Genomic DNA, 20,746 nt, shown 5'->3' with positions numbered 1-20,746 from the left:
GGCAGATCTGAGGGCAGCATTTACACGACAGGCCTGGGGGAGGGTGGAAGACAGCAGCTGCCTCATCTGTGAGCTCTGCCTCCCAAGCCCTGTGGTGCTTTTCCTCTCCTTATCAATGCTGCGGGTTGCCTCTCGAAATTGCTCTGCCGTCATTAACACTGTGGATTAGGTCAGATGAGAGTATGTTTGCAGTCTTGGATGGCAAAGACAAAACGCTGATGCTGATTATTCCAAATCTTCTGGACATGGCCCATTCTGTGCTCACAGTTTGTAATCAGAGGGACAAGCATTGGTTACATGGTGGGGTGGGCAGAGCTGTGGTTGGCTCTAATCTGGTTGCCAGGCCCAGACAACACGTCTGCAGTGCCTGATGGCCTGCCGGCTGGCTTGCCTAAATATCACAGGTGACCTCAGTTACTTGACACTATCATATCCCTCAAAGAAGAAATGACCTCTCCAATGTCAACACCCATAGACTGCTTTTGAACCATCAGCAATTCATTTGCACGAGCACTGTGAGCATTTTGCTCTGGGCCTGATCAGCAAGTTTTGTGTTCTGCGGTCACTGGTTAGCTATGTAACTATGGGGTGTCTTTCAGACCACCTCTCCTTCAGTGTCCCCTTCTGAAAAGCCTCTGTGCCCAGAGGAGGCCAAGGCCCATGGCCTTGCATCATGGCCCCTCACCTTCTGCCCTCATATTCTATCTCTGCCACTTTCATCCTGTGCTCCAGCCACACTAGGGTCCCCAAACACAGCTCTCTGGCCCTTAATCATGCTGGTCCCCTGCCAGGAGCACCTGTTCAGCCTTGTCTTCCAGGCAGAAGTTAGTTCATCATCCGTAGCAGCCACCGTCCTGTCTGTACCCTCACCTTTACCACTTCAGTGCACTCCAGCCCCACATCCAACTGTCAGCACCTGTACTTCTTTGCCTGATGCTTTCTCTGGCTTCTGGAACCTGCATTGCCACTTTGTGCTGGTCAGGCCAGAAGTGTCAGGGAATTAAAGCCCTCCAGAAGCGGCCCTCAGCCACTGAGCCAGTGACTGATGAAAGTTGGTGTATACATACCCCTGCTCCCTCGCCCCTCTGGTGGGCTAAGTGTGAGGTGTGTTTTGTATGGTCTCCTAGAGCTTCTCAGTGGGAATGAGCCTTAGTTGCCCACAGTGATAACTGGTTTGATAAACCACCCTTATAGGCTGCCTTCCTTACCTCACCTCCACACTCCCCACATAGCATTTCCTTAATCTCCCCAATAACCTGCTCACATTTAAATCTTTCTCTCGGGGTCTGCTTCTGAGGGAACCAAACAGACATCATCAATGTCTATCTCAGTGTCACCTCCTTTTTGCAGTTGCTCCTGACCCTCCCTTGTGCCCATTCCTGGGGTAGAGCTGTTGGTCACTCTTCTCTACTCTCTGGGCCCTTTATACCTACCTCAACAGCATTCCTCATGCTGCATTGTCATTTATTTTCTGCATGTCCTGGGGTCCCCACTGGCCTGGAACTCTTTGGGGACAGATACTATGTCCTTTTCACCTCTTTATTCTCTGAGCCTAACACAGCACCTAGCACAGAGACGGTGCCCAGTATAATTTTTTTTCCCCAAAGAGCCAGCCATGGAAATGCAATGACTGAGGGGGAACGGAGAGAAACAGACAAGTTCCAGAATTTTTCTAGAAAGAGAATCAGGGGATGCTGTCACATTACAAGGTTATGTGACCAGATGCTGTCACATTACAAGGTTATGTGGTAGAACTTCAGTCTCACCACTCACCTGCTTAATTACCTACAGTGGGTCCCACCTGTTGTCCTCCTCAACTGGGCCTAATTTCATGGATGACTTTTAAGACCCTCCATCATCTGGCCCCATCCTAGGAGGCAGTCAAGGTTTGTTCAGTCAGGCTTTGGTCTCAATGGCTGGGGTTCAAATTCTCACTCTGCCAGTTCCCAGCTGGGTGATCATGGGCGAGTTACTTAGCTTCCCTGGGATAATAATACCTCATGCCTGTACTTATTTTGAGAATTTATACTCACGCATAGTCCTTGTGAATATATTTAAAACCACTGAATTGTACACAAAATGGTGGAATTTTGTAGTATGCAAATAATATCTTAAAAATTAAGCATGGTGTCTGGCCCAGGATAGTCTCTTCGAAAACGGAATGGTGGTTATCACTGTTACCAAGGAAGTTTTCCAAGGGGCCCTAGCACCTGGCCAGGCACAGGGCAGGTATTCTGTAAATACTGGTAGAATGAATGGATAACATATTCCACAAGTATGTCTGGAACATGTGTAGGACAGGTATGGGGTGGGGGGAGGGAACAGAGAGTCCAAGCCCAGTTTTGCATCCTTCAGAAAAGGAGGCCCGACTTATCCTGCAGAGAGGGTCTTAAGCCCAAACCGGAGAGTGGAGCCTTCTGACGCAGCAAGCCCCCGCTGCCCTGGGCATCCCAGCGCCTTTGTTCTTGCTGTCGGGTCCCAGGTTGCAGAACACAGTGCAGCCAATCCTGAGCCATGGGTAAAAGGAAAACACTTAACCCGGGCCGATGAATGTGTTCTTATTTATCTTTGACTCTGGCTGTATCTGATGTTCTGGGAATTGACTTCAAACAGAATCTCGAGGCGCCTGTTAAGGCGCAGCTGCCAAAGCCAGGCCCGCGGGGCGTGGCTTTTCCAGGGCCAGCCTCAGGCTCTAGGCCTCGCCAGGACCCCTCCCCGGGGCACAGGGGCGCGTCGCGTCCAAACGCCCGCCCGGCGGTGGGCGCGGAGGAGGTTTCAGCTCCGCAAGGGTGAGACTGAGGCTGAGAAGGGGTCGCTGGAGATTTCCTGGAGACGACCCTCTGTGCGAAGCCCTGGAGAGACGCCACAGCGCAGCAAACCCAGAAGGGCGAAACTGGGGCAGGGTGGGGCCGCAACGGGCCTGGCTGGGAGGGGGCCCGCCTGAGAGGTGCCTCAACTCTCTCCTCGCTCCCACGGCTGGGATCAGAGCCCAGCACACAGCAGGCGCCTACTTGGTGCAGGTTGCAGAGAACCCCCGAGGATCTCGGGCCGCCCTCTGTCTGGCTGGAGGAAGCTTCTAGACCTGGGGGCTGGTTAAGCCGTGTGGTCACGACGGGCCGGGGATGGGGAGGGCACTGTCGCGTGGCTTAGGTGGCTGACTTCGCGTGGCCAGGCCCGGCGAGAACCAGAGGCGGATGGGGGAGCGCCCATGCACCCACTCTGCCTAGGCCTAAGGACCCTCACTGGGAAACCGAGGCGGCTCCTCCAGACACCGGGGTCGGCCCCACATGCTTCCCCAGGAGATGTGTAATCTGTTTCTGGACTGAGACCTGCCCTCCGTTGGAGCGCACCCTCAGCAAAGATCCCCCCCTCCAAACCTCTGGTTGGGGGTTGCTGTCTCTTTTGCACAGGTCCCTCCCCACCCCCGCTCCGCATAGACCCTTCTCATACAGATGCCCCTTGGTTCACACATCCCTTTCCCTCCCCGGAGATGGAGACCCCTCAGGGAGGTGGGGAGTGGAGGGCGGGCGCAGACGGAGACGCGCACGGCCGAGACCATCTCTAGCTGTCACTCCCCAGGCTCACAGCATCTGGAGCCGCGTCTCCACGCCCGCCACACGCACAGAGATTCACATGCTCGCACGGACACATTCACACTAGCGCGCAGACCCCGCCCGCGGCCCCGCCCCGGCCCCTGCGGGCGTCCCCTCCGGCGCTCGCGCACCCGGCGCGCAGCCCGCCCCGGGTGGCGGGAGGCGGCGGCTTCGGGCAGATTTGATTTTCCCGCAGCCCGGGAGCCCCGGAGCCAGAGCCCGAGCCGAGGAAGTGGCGCTCGCAGCCGCGTCCCCACCCCCGCCGCGGAGACCCAGCGAGAGGCGCCGCAGCCCCTGCGCTCCGGGCTCGCTCCGCGCTGCCTGAGTTCGGCCACCCCCGCAGCTCGCGCCCCATCCGGCCCCCCACACCCCTCTCCTTCTCCTGCACCCTTTCTGTCCCCGCCCCAAGCTCCCCGCCCCTCTCCCGGTGCCCCCTCCACGACTCCGCGCGTCCCTCCCGGTGCCCTCTCCCCGCGCTCCTCCGCCTCTCCCGGCTGCGCCTCAGCTCTCTGTGCTCTTTGCGCCTCTCCGCTGGGCCCCCAGCCTCCTCGTCGCGTCACCCGCGCCCCCTCCTGTATCCTCTGCCCCCGCTCCCTCCGCCCCGCTTCCCTCTCTCACTTCCCACGCCCCCTCTTCGCTCTCCTCTTTCCTCCCTTTGCCGCCCAGCCCCGGCTCCGGAGTTGGGGGAGAGCCCAGGGTTTCGGTTGCTCCGGAGGAGGCGTGAATCGCGCAGGGATTTACTAATTTGGGGTGGAGGGCGCGGTGGGCTATGGAGCAGCCCGAGGACATGGCGTCGCTGAGCGAGTTCGACTCCTTGGCGGGCAGCATCCCGGCCACCAAGGTGGAGATCACCGTGTCCTGCAGGTGAGCCCGCTGGTCCTGGCCCCCGGCCCCGCCCCTGGCCCCGGAGGCCCTGCGCCCCTTTGGCTCCGACCATCTACCTCCGTGCGCCCCCTTACAGAGTGACCTCTTCTCCAGGACGCCCCTTTGCCTGTCCTGCAAGAGCCCCTGCCCAGCCACGGGTGGCGACCGCGGAATGGGAAGCCAGGCTTAGGGTCGTATCCCAGAAAGTTTGCACTCTGGGCTGTTGTTGCGAGGAGAGAAGACACAGGAACGGGGGTCCAGACGCCCGTTTGGGAAGAGGGAGGTAGTGAAAAGACATAGCAGGGTCTTCACAGCAGTCTATTTCTGATCATCCCCTCCCCAAATCCAGAAGAGAATGATCTGCCTCATCCCTCCCAGGCGTGCCCAGCCTCTGCCTTTTGTGCCCTCCTTCCCTCTCTTCTCCCCCCTCCTTTGCCCCAACACCCTCACCCTCTCCTCCCTTACCCACCCACCATTCTAGACCCCAGGATTTGAAAGCCTTTCTTCACCTCCAACAACAAAACTGACTCTCAGGAAAGGATCAGATTGACTCATTCGTCCTGAGATGTGGATAATTGATAACGACTTAAAGTTGCACCATTAAAAAAACAATAACTGGGGGTACAAAATCTTAAGCCAAAGGACTAGAACGTTGAGTGTGGAATTTTAGAGTCCAGCAGGGGAGGGGGAGGAGAGTTTTTGTGGGCTGCCACCCCCAAATCCTCAGTCGTGTCACACAGGCTTTGGGAGTCACTTCTTCATCTAAGCTGGGTCTCCCCCAGGTTCTCCTATGTGAGAGGAAGGCTGCCACAGGCAGTAAGGGATACAAGTGGGGAAGGGGGAATTTATCCCTAGTGCAGGCACCCTGTGGCTGGCCTAGGGTCACTGCCTTGCTGGGATTGTGAGGGGGCACTGTGGCCTACGCAGAGGCTACCTCTTGAGTTTCTGCTGGAAATTCCATTCCCCTGCCCCAAGTGACCAACAGCATTTCCGGGGTCCTGGGTGTGCACTTGTTCCAAATCGCCCAGGCCTCTCTTTGATCAGACTTTTCACCCACCCTCATGGCACCCCCAACCCTGTGTTCCCAAGTTGTGGCATTGGGGAGGTGTAGGTGGAGCCAGGGGAACTGGGCTGGGATGTGAAAGAGGGAAGGAATTGGCAGAGGGCTGCGGTTTAGGGTGAGTGGGAGTGAGGGCTGATGAAGTTGAACATAGCTGGCCCCTGCATCAGGCCCTTCTGGGGGCTCCTGTGATAACACCACATGTCTCCCCTATGGTCCCACATACGGTTTTGTCAGAATTATCTCCCAAGGCCATTTGCATCTTGCCATTACTCTGCTGGGAGATTCCTGACTGCCCATTAGCGCCGGCCTCACCTCCTCAGCCATCCACAGCTGCCCCAGCCTGTCCTCCCTTCGCTGCTGGTGCATAGCCCTGCGCCAGATGCTCCTTCCCAGCCTTCAGTCATGCCTGTGTCGGAGCTGTCTCGGGAGGCTTTTCACCTCAGAGCCTCTGAACAGCACAATCTCCATCCATATCTCACCCTGCCTTCATCTCTGCCAGTTCGTGTCCCCCCATCCTGAAAAGCCCGGCCTCGTGCTCCGCACTTCCAGCCATCCTTCTCACCCTTGAGAGACACGCAGCCCAAATCACGGCCTTCTGTGTTCCCTGGGTCCTGAGCACTCAGCCTGGGCCACCGGGTCTCTCACATATTGAGCACAAAACCTCTGAAGACATCTCAGGTGTGCAGACTTCATTCCTCTTCCCCCAAAGCAACTTTGTAAGCATTTGAGGGCAGCGATCCCCACCCTGACTCAGACCCACGAACCCCGAGGAGGCAGAGGGCACAGGGCATTGTGGCTTTGGAATCAGATTCTTTAAAATGGAATCTGCTCTACCACTTGGGGCAAACTTTTAACCTCGCTTTCCCCCATTTGTCAAGTGCAAACAACGAACCTGTTATTCGTGGAGAAACCTTATTCACAGAGGTACCCCTCATGCTTGGAAGCATGGCTGGCATGTAGCAGGTCCTCACCGAATACTGTTGGAGGACTTAATTTACAGGAGTAGAGGGTCATGAAGCATCCAGCATGCTGCTTTGCACTTGCTTCGCACACAGTAGGTGCTCAATAAATAACTACAGTGATTATTGTAAGGCAGTAGCACTTGGCCCCTCCTGTTTGCTCTCTGGAAGCAGAGGTGTCCAAAGACTCAAACCTTTTGCCTAAGCAGTACCTAGGGATGCGGTTGAGTTCCTGGGGGATGTGGTTCTGGGATCAACCCTGGTGTTCATTCCCTTTCATGGGACATCAACCTGAGAAGGGCATGACCCAGGCTCTGCTCCTGCCCTCCCAAAAGCCAGAGAGTGGGGAATAATGAGTTTTGGTAGGAAGGGGTGAGGAGGGAGGAGTCACCTGGAACGGAAGGGAGGCAAGAAAACAATGTGGATAAACTTGAAATTGTAGATCCATCTGTTTGCCTCAACAGGTCTAACTATCCAGTTTCTAGAACAGATCGAGAGAGGGAGAGAGAGAAAAGGAAAAGGAGGCAAGAAGGAGGAGGATGGGGAGGAGGGAGAGCTGCACAGAGTGGCTCTCTCCAGCATATTCTATACTCCATGGCCACCAGTTAATGAGAGCCAAGGCCTCCTCCCCTGCATCTCATGGTCAGCATTGACTGAGCCCGGGGGAGGAGGCTACAGGGTGCCCCTGCCCTGAGCATCTAGGTGACACCTGCTGGTGGGCAGGGAATAGTAGGGCAGGCAGAGGGGTTGGTGGACTGAGAGCTCCAGGGGGCTTCAGAATGGGCAGCTGGGGATGAGGGGGCCAGTGTTTCAAAGGAACTGGAAACTAGGATTCCTGGGAGCTAGTTCCCTTCCCTTCTGCTCCTTAGGAAGGTCCCTGCCATCCCCTCCAGCCCTAGGAGGTCTCTGCTGTTGCCTAGGGGAGGACCTGACCCCCACCATGCCTATCCTAGGACACTTCTAGCTGAGCAAAGCTGTCTGGCACAGGGGCATATCTGAGCCCTAGCACAGGACCACAGCAGAGGCCCATCCAAGCCTCTGCTGAAGGCAGGTGACACTGTGGGATGGATGTGTTTGGGCCCCTGCTTCTTTGTGTTGGGTGTCTCCTGGGCTAATCTATAGTCTACTCCCAAACAATTGTTTTCACTGATTTTGGTAAACTCGGGCCAAAGATTTTAAAGCCTCTGGTTGTCTGGCTCAAGGCTTGTAAGAACATGAGTCTATGGGGTCTGTCTACCTGGGTTCAAATCCCTGTGATTTTGGGTAAAGCACTTAACTTGGGCTGTGGTTTCCTCACCTGTAAAGTAAGTGTAATAATCCTTATCACAGTAGAAGGAGTAAATGGATTAAGCCATGAATAGTAATTTATGTTGCCTATTATTTGACACCTGAAAGTAAATAAAAATCTGTCTCTATAGCTGGTTTGTTTGGGTCCTGGAGATCTGATCCATCTAGAAAGTTCTATTTCCCCCCACCCCCAGCTTTATTGACATATATTTGACATACTGTGTACATTTAGAGATTCTGAGGGGTTGTTTTGGGAGTAAGGTAGATGGTTTGTGAAACCAGATTCCAGCAGACATCGTAGAAAGTGTGAGCCACGAGCTTCTCTTTTCTCTGTTGGTCTGTTCCAGACCTTTCCTGACTTTATTAGCCTCCCTGCAGACCCAGTCAAAACTCACCTGTCCAGTGTCCTGTTCCCAAGGGCCCCACTATTTCTCTATGCCTCGTCTGATGCAGGGATCCAGACCAGCGTGTTGGTTAGAAAGAGCAATTTGCATTTTTTATGTAACAGGAAACCTGTGCACTTCCACGGGGTCTTGCTGGCAGAACCACTGAACGATTCTACATGGCGGGGCTCCTGAGACCCACAGGGAAGGCAAGGAGGGGACAGTCCAGAGGCAGGTGGTGGCTTAGCCCTGCTGGGATCTCTCAAGCAGCTGCCCTCTCCCCTCCAGCTGACGTGGGGCTGGTGGGCAGCTGTTGCCTCTGCCCCAGAGATGTTGTTTTCTGCTGTCTGTTCAGGTTGGCGTTTTGGAGAGGCAGCCTAGCTCAAGAGCTGTGCCCTCAGCCTCTCAGAAGGGGTGTGAATGGGCTCAGAACACTGTCTTCTGACAGGCAGGGGGAGGGTGGCTTTGGGGGAAGGAGGAGCCTGGGGGCAGTGTGGCAGCTGTTAGAGCCATTGCTAGGAAAAAGAGGTCTATTCAGCCACTGACTACATTAAGATACTGTTTAGTGGAGCCAGAGGAATAAAAACAGTGGGATTTATTGAGTGCTTACTACATGCCAGGCATTAACATCTGTACTAGGCTGAACCATATGCAATTGCCTGTAGTCAGCTGTTTTTAACCTACTCAAATAGCAATTTGGTACAAACTCAGACTATTATATTAGTTTTCAATTGCTGCATAACAAATCACCATAGTCCTAGAGCTTGAAACAACAGCCATTTATTACCTCACAGTTTCTGTAGGTCAGAAGCCCAGGCACAGCACAGCTGACTTGTCTGCTCTGGGTCTCTCCAAGCTGAAATCAAGGTGCCTGCAGGGGCTGTGATCTCATCTGAGGCTTGGGGTCTAAGCCAAGCTCATTTAGGTTGCTGGCAGAGTTTAATTCCTTGCAGCTGTAAGGTTAAAGTCCTGTGTTCTTTTTGGTTGTTGGTTTGGGGCTCTTAGCTCCTACAGGCTGCCCTCAGGTCCAGCCATGTGGGCCTCTCACAACATGGCAGCTTCCCTCTTCAAAGCCAGCGGGATAATCTCTCCAGAGTCTGCTACTTGATATAAAGTAACAGAAGTGAGTATCCTATCATATTCCCAGGTCCCACTCACACTCAAGGGGAAGGGATTGTGCAGGCTTGCACACCGGGGGTGGGAATTGCAGGGACCATCTTAGATTTCTGCCTACCACAATTACTGCATCTTTTTTAAGCTTACAACAATCCTATGAACTAGAAAGATACTAGTAGTATTTTCCCCTTTTTGCTGATTAGGAAATCGGGGCTCAGGTTAAGGAACCGGCCCAAGGCTGTACAGTTAGTGTGTTTTGGAGAAGGGGATCCAAATCCAGTTTCCTCAGACTTCAAAACCTTGAGAGCCTCTTGAGTTTGAGGATTGGGGTCTCCAAGGATGAGAATCATGGTAGGGCCTGGGTACCAACCATGGTAGATGTAGCCAAGAAGTAGGTACTCTATCTGCAAGGATGAGAGGCCTTCCTTGCTCAGGGATGCCAGGCAAACCCGGAACCAGAGGAATCCCTAGGGAGCAGAGACCAGAAAGAGTCATGGGATTGCAGCTGGCCTTCCCTGGCATCTAGACCATAGGGTAGTAGCTTACCATCTGTCCTCTTCCAGCCCACAGGTCTCCCTGCTCAGACCTAAGTCCATTGCTGGAGATGACCTACCATTGGGAAGAGAGGGTGGGGAGGAGGTGAGGGGAATAAGGCTGGAACAAGTTTTGGGCACAGAGGAATCAGATTCAGTTAGGAATGCTTTGGCTGTAGGTAACAGAAAATCTGATGGTAGGTCAAGCCCAAAATACATTTATTTTTCTCAGATCACAGTGAGTCTCTACGTAGGTTATCTCAGTTCCGATTTGTCAGCTCACTTTGCCATCAAGGATGCAGCTATCTTTCTATTCTGCCATTATCCAAATGGTGGGCCTCATTGTTACAAAATGACTGCCTCTTTTCTAGGTATCACAACCACATCCAAAGACAGGAAGCAAGACATTGGACCAAAGGCCTCTCTCTGAAAATTTCTTTTTATCTAGAAAGCACAGTCACTCCCAAAATCTCTCAGCAGACTTCCCCTTCTATTTCAGTGGCCAAAGGCAGGTCTCATGTCCACCCCAGGCCAGTATATTAGTCAGTTTGGCTGGCAAAACAAAATACCATAGACTGGGTGACTTAAACAAGAGAAAGAAAAATTTATTTCTCACAGTTTTCAAGGATGGAGGTCCAAGATCAGGGTGTCACATTCTGGTAAGCCCTCTTTCCTGGCCTCAGATGGCCACCTTCTCACTGTGCTCGCATGGCAGAGAGAGAAGGTGAGAGCAGAGAGCAAGCTCTTCTTATAAGGGCACTAATCCCATCATGAAGGACCCACCCTCATGACCTCAAATAACCCTAGTTACCTCCCACAGACCTCATCTCCAATACCAGCACATTGGGGGTTAGTGTTTCAATGTATAAATTTGGGGGGATACACAATCAGTCAACAGCAACAAAGGACAGGAGCCTACCTTCTCTGACTTTAGGCCATCTGCATCAGATAACTGAACCAGCGTGGATTCTATTAGGAAGGGAGTGAGGAATGCTTGCTGGGTGGACAGCCATGGCCTCTGCCACAAGGAGGCTTTCCAGGTGACCCACAGAGTATCTGAGATCCCTGGGGCTACAAGGGGCCTCGAGTTTGGTGTCTTTGAGGACTGACTCCTCAGATTTTCCTGCAGTCAGTGGACAGCCAGTGTTAAGTGACTGGGGACTGATTTTCCAAGCACAGCTTGGCTGGACCCCTGACAACCTCTTTTCCTGCTAGTTTCCTGGTCAAGAAAAAAAGACTTAGCGTGATTCCAAAACATTACAAGGTGCCTCTGTCTCCTAATGTCACTCACCTCTGCTGGCCTAGCCTAGTGCTCCCAGTAGGAGAAATTTTAAGACTTGATGAATGGGATGGGGGGTGGGCGTGAGGGAAAGAAAAATCAAGCACACTTCCTACATTTCTGTTGTAAGCTATTGGCTTCACAACTGCACAAGGCAGGTATGTGACTGCGTGCACAGATGAGGAAACTGAGGTTAAGTAGCTTGTGCAAGGTCACAGAATTACCATGTGGCTGTGTGGAGATTCTAGTTTGAATGGATCTGAGGCCAGAGCTCAGGCTGTTTTTCCTCGGTCACGTAGCTTAAGAGGGACAGTTATTACAATAATTAATAATAACAAAACTGCAAATAGCTCCAGGAAGGAGAGCTCTTTAAGCCACGTGAAAATTGCCTTTTAGACCTTGCTGAGGTTGCCTGGCAGGGAGACAGTGCACGGGAGTGAGGAACAGGATTTGAAAGGGGAGATGGGCGAGTGCCAGGGGCTGGATGCCAAGGTCCCTCTCCTTTCCTGGGATTACTTCTGCCTGTTAGGACAGGGAGCAGGGCAGGGAGAGATGGGAAGCCCTCCAGTCCTCTTCAGCTGTTCCTTTGAGAGCACCCCTGATGAAGCTGGGGGTAGGAAACGGGAGAGTGAGGATGTGAGGGGCGCTGCTGGTGGGGATTTGGGAGACCCTGGATTTTAGTAATGCAGGCACCTCTGAATGGTCTCCGACTTCAGAGTTCAGTTTTGGTGCTCCTGGCAAGCTGGGTGACCCTGGCACACCTCAGCCCCAGCTGTCTTGCCTGTACAATGAGGCAATGTCTACCTCCCAGCATTGATACGTAGGGTGAACAGGGTGTCATAGGTTAAGTACACAACAAAGGATTTGGTGCCGATTATATCCACGGTTAATGTGGCCCCCTCCCACCCTCTTTGCCTGCTTGGGGTTAACCAGATGTTTGGTGTTAAAGTGCTCCATGGAGAAATAGGGTGCATCTGGAGGGCCCCTCAAGCTTCGGGGCCTCTCCAGCCTCTTCAGGATTCCTGTTTCTCCCTGATAGTGGTTTACCTGTCCCCAGTCTGCTCTCCTCAATGAAGGCTATACAACAGAGAGGTGGACCCTGATGGGCGAGGACATGAAGGTGCTCGAGGTCCTGATCAAGCCCAGCAGTAGGGAGCAGGGAGGGGAGAACATGGGGATTCCCTAGAAGCCACCTTATTCTCCACAGGGCTTTTGTGAGCATTTATTGTATGCCAGACACTTAAATGCAAGTTAGTATGTGCCAGACACTGTTCTGTTTTGCATATATGAACTCCATTAATTCTCAGAAAACCTGTAGGAGAGAGGGACTGTTATTACTCCCACCTTACAGATGGGGATACTGATGCATAGAGAGGCTAAGTGAGGTCATACAGCTAAGGGGTAGAGCTGGGTTTTGGACCCAGCATTGAAGATCCAAGCAATGTGCTCATCACCACCAACTTTTTGTCAGAGGTTGGAGGGATGCTTAGGGAGGCTTGTTGCAAAGAAGTTAAACCATATTTTTGGGGACTTCCCTGGTGGTCCAGCGGTTAAGAATCCACCTTCTAATTCAGGGGACGCGGGTTCCATCCCTGGTCGGAGAACTAAGATCCCACATGCCCCGGGGCAACTAATCCTTTGCGCCACAACTACTGAGCCCGCACACCATAACTAGAGAGCCCACGCATCACAACGAAGAGCCCTCACGCTCTGAGTCTGTGCACCACAACTACAGAGAAGCCCGTGCACTGCAACTAAGACCCGACGCAGCCAAAAATAAATAAATTAATTAAAAAAAAAAAACCCAAAACAAACAAACGAAAAACCCCCATATTTCCTTAGCCTTTGAACTTCAGGAAGCTCTTTGGGAATATGATGAAAATTCTGCAAAAAAAAGAATGCATCCATATGGACCAATATGCCACATTTTGCTTATAGTTTCAGGGGGATCCATGGACCTCTAGGGACCGCCAGTCCAGGAAAAGCTGAGATGAGTGTTCTTGGTGTGTTTCCTTTTATTCTATAGCCAGAGTCATTTGCTAGTAAATCCACGGAGCGTGTATGGGCTTCGTTTAGAGACGACCTGAATGTGTGATAATCAGTTCACTGAGTAATTTAGCACAGGAGGGACTGTGTCTCCCCGCTCGGACTTCCTGAGGCATGGCTGTGTCTCTTCTCAGACTGGGACTCCCTGAGGGCAGGGCTGTGTCTCCCCTCAGACTTTTGCTCCCTGAAGGGAGGGCTGTATTCCCCCTCAGAGTAGGCCTCCTAAAGGCAAGGCTGTTTTCTCCCTCTCAGACTGAGGCTCCCTGAGGGTAGGATTGTGTTTCCACAGACTGGGGCTCCATAAGGGTCAGGCTGTGTCTCCCCTCAAAGTGGGACTCCCTGAGGCAGGACTGCGTCTCCTCTCAGACCGGGGCTACCCGAGGACGGGGCTGTGTCTCCCCTCAGACCGGGGCTTCCCGAGGACGGGGCTGTGTCTCCCCTCAAACCGGGGCTCCCCGGGGGCGGGGCTGTGTCTCCCCTCAGACTGGGGCTCCCGGGGGCAGGGCTGCGTCTCCCCTCAGACCGGGGCTCCCCGGGGGCGAGGCTGTGTCTCCCCTCAGACCAGGGCTTCCCGAGGACGGGGCTGTGTCTCCCCTCAGACCGGGGCTCCCTGAGGACAGGGCTGTGTCTCCCCTCAGACCGGGGCTCCCTGAAGACAGGGCTGTTCTCCCCTCAGACCGGGGCTCCCCGGGAGCGGGGCTGTGTCTCCCCTCAGACCGGGGCTCCCCGGGGGCGGGGCTGTGTCTCCCCTCAGACCGGGGCTTCCCGAGGACGGGGCTGTGTCTCCCCTCAGACTAGGGCTCGCTGAGGACAGGGCTGTTCTCCCCTCAGACCGGGGCTCCCCGGGGGCGGGGCTGCCTCTCACCTCAGACCGGGGCTACCTGAGGACAAGGCTGGGTCTCCCCTCAGGCTGCAGCTCCCTGATGGCATTGCTGTTTTTCCTCCGACAAGATTCCCTGAGCGGAGGGCTGCATCTCTTCCTGTTTCTGACTGGAGAGCCCCAGCTTGTATTCTGACTCTTGTAAGCTTCTCATTGCGAAGGTGTCACCCTCAGGCCCTGTCCTTTAGCACCAGGCAGGAGTTCTCACTTCAGCCTTTCCAGTGCTTTCTGTCTTTGCTGGGGTCTTCTCAACGCCCAGTGCATGGTCGTTCTTCCTGCAACCGTTTTTGAAATGATTTTGGGGGGGAGAGCAGTGAGGAAAAGAGCATTTTGCTCTGCTCCCTGATCTTGATTTAAGGAACAAAAGAAGCCAAGCTTTAGGCTGTCACTAGGACATCTGAAGAATTTTATGCTTTTTTTGGGGGAAAAATACATTTGCCTGTTGGAAAAAAGTCTCTTTGAGCTCTCCAAAGAAAGATAGTGGAGAAAAGCACTTATGGTCTGGTCTCTCTGTGTCCTTGCGGTTTGAGCCCTGCTTTGCGTTGGAAGACCTGGTTTTTTACCCCTTGGCTTCTTACTGGCTCTGTGCCTGTGGGCAAGTCACTCACCATCTCTGAGCCTTGGAGTCCTCAGTGGATCAACCCAACAGGGCACTGGGAGTGTATATGATGGGATGGGCTTCCTGGGACCTGTAAGGAGAAGTGGCTTGTGTCACCTGTCCCGTCTCTCCATTGTCACCACGTGAGCCTGAGCACCCACCAGGAGAATGACCGCTCCGCTCAGCACCAGGCCGATGAGGAAGACTCACCTGTGTGATGCACCTCACTCTGTCCAAGTGCTCCACAGCAGTCCTAAGGGAGGAACTGTGTTCTAACTCCACTTTACAGGTGGGGAAACTGAGGCACAGGAAGGCAAGTAACTTGTCCAGAGGTGGGATGTGAACCCAGCTTATCTGGCTGCAGTCCATATACTTAACCATTAGGCTCTACAGCTAAGAGGAAGTATAGGGGCCGGCCCTGAGCATGACCATGTTGGGAGACAAGGGGCTTGCTCACCCATTGGCCATTCCTTTTGGTTTTCCTTCATCCATCCAATTTGCCAGGACCCTGCTCTGAGTCAGGTGCTAGGCTGGCCTGGAGCAGAGTTGGGGACCCTGCCCCGTGTGAGAGACAGAGGCACCCCTGATTTTGCAGTCCAGGGTGTGCTGAGTATGGTAACGGGTCCTATAAGTCAGAGGATGGCACAGTACAGGCCAGAGAGAGCTCAGAGGAAATGGTTGTTGGTCAGTGTCTGTCCAAGGAAGGCAGAATTGAGGAGAATGAACAGGAATGGTTCTGGAAGGATGGTAAGGATGATCTCAGCAGAGTAGGGGGAAGAGGGTTTGCATTATCTTCAGGTGCCATAGCCAGGATGACCCATGCCACGAGGCTCAGTGAGAGTCCGGAGGGTCACTGGGCAGGGAGCCACCGAAGCTAGGTGGCTGGGTTCTATTTCTTAGTCCAGCTGTGTGCCTCTCGCCCAGGCAGGTCCCATCTGCTTCTCTTTCAAGATAAGACCCCATATCTGTATCTCTCTCTCTTTCTGTCAATCTCTCCCTCTCTCTTTCTCTTTCTCTCTCTCTCTCTCACACACACACACACATACACACACACACACACACACACGGTCTCACTCTCTTTCTCACTAGCTTAGACATGACTGAACCTGAGTTCCAGAACTAAACTTGGAGGAGGCACAGACCTTGGAGAAGTCAATTGCCTTCTCTCCGAGTCTCACACTCCTGATTTATAAAGGAATTAGAAAAGGTGACCTCTGAGGTTCCTTCCAGATTGAACATTCTAGAATTTTATGTAATTATAGAATTTCATTACAGAATTCAAAGATAAACTTCAGCACTTGCTTTAGTAGGAGTCCCCCTCACCCCGCCCCCTCTTCCTCCATCCCCCAACCCTCTGTATTACTTTCCAGCTCCTCACCGCATCTCAAGTTCCACCACTGTAGAGGCATCTTTGGAATTTAGGCATTTTGTCCTTTGTTTAAATCAAGACAGACACTCCTGCCCCGAATCCTAGCACACTACAGGAGGGGAGGGTCAGCCCAGGTCCAGGTCAGCCCATCTCGGTGTGGATGAGCATATATCAAATTGGTATCTTACCTGTAGCTCCTGCTGCCTACTTTTCAGAGCTGCCTGTGTATCATTTCATCTGATGCTCACGGCAGTGGGCTGGGAGGTTTATCAGAAGGTTTCCAAAGGGACAGCCGCTGGGAGCAGGTCTGAGAGAGGGGTGATGGAGGCCAGCAGAAGGGTCCTGTGCCTTTGGGTCATAGAGGGCTAGCAGGGTAGCTGCCTCTGGGGAGAGGACCCTGAATGAAGAGACTGGAGCAGAGGATGGGAATCTGGTCGGGGACCAGAGCTGGTATGATTGATGAGCACCATCTGGGACCTCCCCGGGTAGCAGAGGATGCCGTATCCTGGCACCAGGCTGCTGTTGCATCTATCTGTCTGTTGGTTGGTCTTTGGCTCCCACCTCAGAGTGGGGAGCATGGGTGGTGGGGTTGACTGTGGGTCAAGTTGTCCAGACAGGCTGTCACTGCTGATGGCTTCAGTGATGGTGACTTAGGGTGAGGTCTCCTTCTAGACCTTTCTGGCTTTGCCACTGCTTGTGCAGCATGGCTACTCCCTGCCCCTCCCTGGACCTCAGTTTCCCCCTCCTCAAGGAGAAGGTGGAACAGATGATCCTGAGGGGCCCATCCAGCTCTGATATTTGGAGTTGGCTGGCAGGAAGCCACATAGCCTAGTGTTTCTCCTCTCTGGGGAAAGGGTGCAAGGGACATCGGGGCCCGTGGGGGAGTAGGGGAGTGGAGGAGGGGACGAGAAGACCCCCGGGGACATCTGGGAGGCAAGTGGGACATGGGTAAGATGGTTGGCAAGGGCAGAGCTTGACCTTAGGACAGTGTATGAAGGAGTCAGTAGCTCCAACAGGTGGGAGGGCTCACAGGAAGCCCCTTCAGCAAATAAAGCCCTTGCTCGAGTCAACAAGGGTCTTCAATGAGTGGGTCTCCCGGTGGGCACCTCTGGGAGGCTGTGTGAAGCACAGCTCAGAGCTGTCCCGGGGGGGGGGGTCAGGAAGCCGGGCATTTATCCTCCAACTCCTGCCCGTCATTGGCTGCCGTGGGGAGTGTAAACTTCCTGGTATTTGCAGCCCTGCCTCCCCGAGAAAGCCCTTGGAAGAGAAGTAGGAGGAAACTGTGGGTGTGTACAGGAACTAGGAGGGCTGAAGGGGTAGGGCCGAGCATCAGCAACCTGCAGAGCTGGCACTCTTCTCTCTATTGTACAGATGAGGAAACAGACTCAGAGAGGTTAAGTCACTTCCCAGCCAGAGACCAAGTTTTCTTTGAGCCATGTTGCTTCCTGACAGCAGTGGGTCACTGTGGAGTGAGGGACACCAGATGTGCAGGAGATGCCCTTGCCTGATCTCCCTATGATCTCCCATCTGTGAGATGGGATAATGCTTACCCAGTACTGATCTTGCAGGACAGAGTGAGAATTGGGAGCTAATATTTGCAGAACGCTTAGCGCAGTGCCTGGGGTTCAGTGAGTAGGAGCCACGATTGCACAGAGGCAGGGAAGGAGGGGCTCCGCTCCTGTTGTGAGAGCTCTCTGCCTCCAAACATTGTGTCCATCATTTTTTGTTTGTTTGTTTTTTTGGCCACGCTGTGTGGCTTGCAAAATCTTAGTTCCCCAACCAGGGATTGAACCTGGGACTCTGGGAATAAGAGCGCGGAGCCCTAACCACTGGACCACCAGGGAATTCCCAGTCATCTTGCTGCATGAGTTCACATCTAATTGTTAGGACCATGTGTTAGCTCTGGCCTTGACCACAAAAGGACCCTGTTCAAATGAGTCTGCATCCCCTGGGAGGTATCATTAATTAATCCACTGGCACAGGTGAGATGATTGAATAAACTGGCTGTAAGTAGAGCCCTGAGAGAATGGTACATTAGTGGCTTGATTTCACTTTATTTTTTCAGAGACAGAGAAGTGGTAAAAGGAGAATTTCTAGAACAATTTCTACAACATTGGGCAGATTGTGTTTTGGCCCAAGAGCAAGGGGCTGTGGGATCCAGGGCACCAGGGTCCACAGGAGTGTGTGTTGGTGGCAGGGGGTGAGAAGCAGGAAGCACCACACACCCTAGGAGCTGAGCTGAGGAACCTCTGGGGCCCAGCCAGCTCCAATGACCCCTAATAAACTGTGCTGAAGGAGCCTCCTGCTTCCCATTTGCCTGAAGCCAGGCCCGAGGCAGCCTCTGGATCTCAGTAACAGCCTGAATCCCCTGAGATCCTTGGGCTGTGCTAACTCCTGCTCTCTCCCCCTCTTTCAGGAACCTTTTGGACAAAGACATGTTCTCCAAGTCTGACCCATGTAAGTCCTGCACTGACAGTAATAACAGTAACAACAACAGCAACGGCATTGTTTTATTTTTTTCTTTTCCATGATAGTTTATTCCAAGATATTGAATATACTTCCCTGTGCTATACAGTAGGACCTTGTTGTTTAACTATTTTATATATAGTATTAATTCCAAACTTCTAATTTATCCCTCCCCCCTACCTTTCCCCTTTGGTAACCATAAGTTTGTTTTCTATATCTGTGAGTCTATTTCTGCTTTGTAAATAAGTTCATTTGTATCACTTTTTAGATTCTACACATAAATGATATCATATGATAGTTCTCTTTCTCTGTCTGACTTACTTCACTTAGTATGATAATCTCTAGGTCCATCCATGTTGCTGCAAATGGCATTATTTCATTCTTTTTGTGGCTAATATTCCACCATATATGTGTACCACATCTTCTTTATCCATTCATCTGTCCATGGACATTTAGGTTGCTTCCATGCCTTGGCTATTGTAACTAGTGCTGCTATGAACATTGGGGTGCATGTATCTTTTCAAATTAGAGTTTTCTCCAGATGTATGCCCAGGAGTGGGATTGCTGGATCGTATGGTAGCTCTATTTTTAGTTTTTTGTGTTTTTTTTTTTTGTTTTTTTTTTTGCCGTATGCGGGCTTCTCACTGCCGTGGCCTCTCCCGCCACGGAGCACAGGCTCTGGACGTGCAGGCCCAGCAGACATGGCTCACGAGCCCAACCGCTCCGCGGCATGTGGGACCCTCCCGGACCGGGGCACGAACCCGCATCCCCTGCATCGGCAGGCAGACCCCCAACCACTGAGCCACCAGGGAAGCCCTATTTTTAGTTTTTTAAGGCACCTCCATATTGTTTTCCATATTGGCTGCACCAATTTACATTCCCACCAACAGTGTAGAAGTATTCCCTTTCCTCCACACCCTCTCCAGCATTTCTTCTTTGTAGACTTTTTGATGATGGCCATTCTGACTGGTGTGAGGTGATACCTCATTGTAGTTTTGATTTGCATTTCTCTAATAATTAGCGATGTTGAGCCTCTTTTCATGTGTCTATTGACCATCTGTATGTCTTCTCTGGAGAAATGTCTATTTAGGTCTTCTGCCCATTTTTTGATTGGGTTGTTTGCTTTTTCTGTTATTGAGCTGTATGAGCTGTTTGTATATTTGGAAATTAAGCCCTGTTGGTCGCATCATTTGCAAATCTTTTCTCCCAGTCTGTATGTAGGCTGTCTTTTTGTTTTGTTTATAGTTTCCTTTGCTACAACGGTATTATGACTACTACAGTAGCCAACACAGGAGCCTGTACTGAGTGCTCACTATGTACTAGGCATCGTTCCCAGTACATCAAGGCTATCTAATGTTTCACAGATACTGTCTGGAGAAAGAAAACTTGGAGGTCTGACCCTTCCCAGCCCCCGTACTTGTGAAGCCTCAACACAACCAAGTGGGCAGGGAGGGCTCAGAAGGTCTCAGCCCCAGGGAAACCAGTGCATTTAAGATCCCCAAATATCTGTGGCCTAGGGGGATGAGCACTGATTTTGGAGCCCAGGGTTCTAGCCCTAAGCAATGCTGCTCAAGTATATGACCTCAGACAACTCATTGGCCTCCTCTGATCCTCAGTTTCCCCATCAGGGAAGTGGGGCTGATGATAATAATAGGCCCCATGAGGCCACCTTGGGCTCTAAAGGGACAAGCGGGTTTCAGATGCTCTCTCCTGCCACACCTCTGCCACTCAGTCCTCCGTCATGCACACCTGTCTACCTGCCTCACACTTTACACTTGCTCTAGCCTAGATGTGAGTGACCCCGGCCCTCCTCCCAAAGGGTACCCCTCCCAGGCACACCTATGTTCTGGGCCCCCTCCTCCAAGCCGACCCCACCCAGACCCAACACTGCTACCCAGGCCGTAGTGTCCTAAGGCGCCTGACCCTCCAGGGCCCTCCGCATCTGGGGCCCACACCTTCCTCTTGGCCTGGGCTGTTAACCCTTTTTTCTCTCCTCTCCTCACAGTATGCGTCATGTATACTCAAGGGATGGAGAACAAGCAGTGGCGGGAGGTAGGTACAGCCCCTCTCCCACCGTGGAAACATCAGCCTGTTCCTGATTGTCTGTCTGTCTGTTCATCTAACTCTGCAGTCATCCCACCTGATGTGTTTCCAACTTGAGCATCTAAACCCCCGTGAAGGATAGTAAGGCGTGCAGAGTGTTGTCCTTGCTGATGCAAGAAGAGACTAAAGGTGGAGAGAAAGTTCCTGTCCTCAGGGAGCCCCAGTCTGAGGGGGGAGACAGGGAGTCCAGGCCCACCAAGATCATGA

At 52.7% G+C, this 20,746-nt stretch overlaps 1 protein-coding gene across 4 annotated transcripts in view; it reads left to right on the top strand.

The window, feature by feature from the left end:
- Window positions 1-3,709: 3,709 nt before the first annotated feature.
- The window catches only part of CPNE5 (copine 5), a 102,167-nt gene continuing 85,130 nt past the window's right edge, over window positions 3,710-20,746 (top strand). For 3 of the 4 annotated variants that reach the window (XR_009565803.2, XM_060307813.2, XM_030870892.2), the window contains exons 1-3: window positions 3,710-4,457; window positions 18,387-18,427; window positions 20,442-20,488. Coding sequence is in view for 3 of the 4 variants with exons in the window: in XM_060307813.2 (XP_060163796.1) it covers window positions 4,363-4,457; window positions 18,387-18,427; window positions 20,442-20,488 (183 nt within the window). In the remaining variant the exon portion in view is untranslated. The remainder of the gene's footprint in view (window positions 4,458-18,386; window positions 18,428-20,441; window positions 20,489-20,746) is intronic. The other variant, XM_030870893.3, reaches the window with a different exon arrangement.

The sequence above is a fragment of the Globicephala melas genome, chromosome 11 (assembly GCF_963455315.2).
Source record: "Globicephala melas chromosome 11, mGloMel1.2, whole genome shotgun sequence".
Lineage (NCBI taxonomy): Eukaryota > Metazoa > Chordata > Mammalia > Artiodactyla > Delphinidae > Globicephala > Globicephala melas.
Note: the sequence above shows the minus strand (reverse complement) of the source record. Positions and strands in the feature narration are given on the sequence as shown.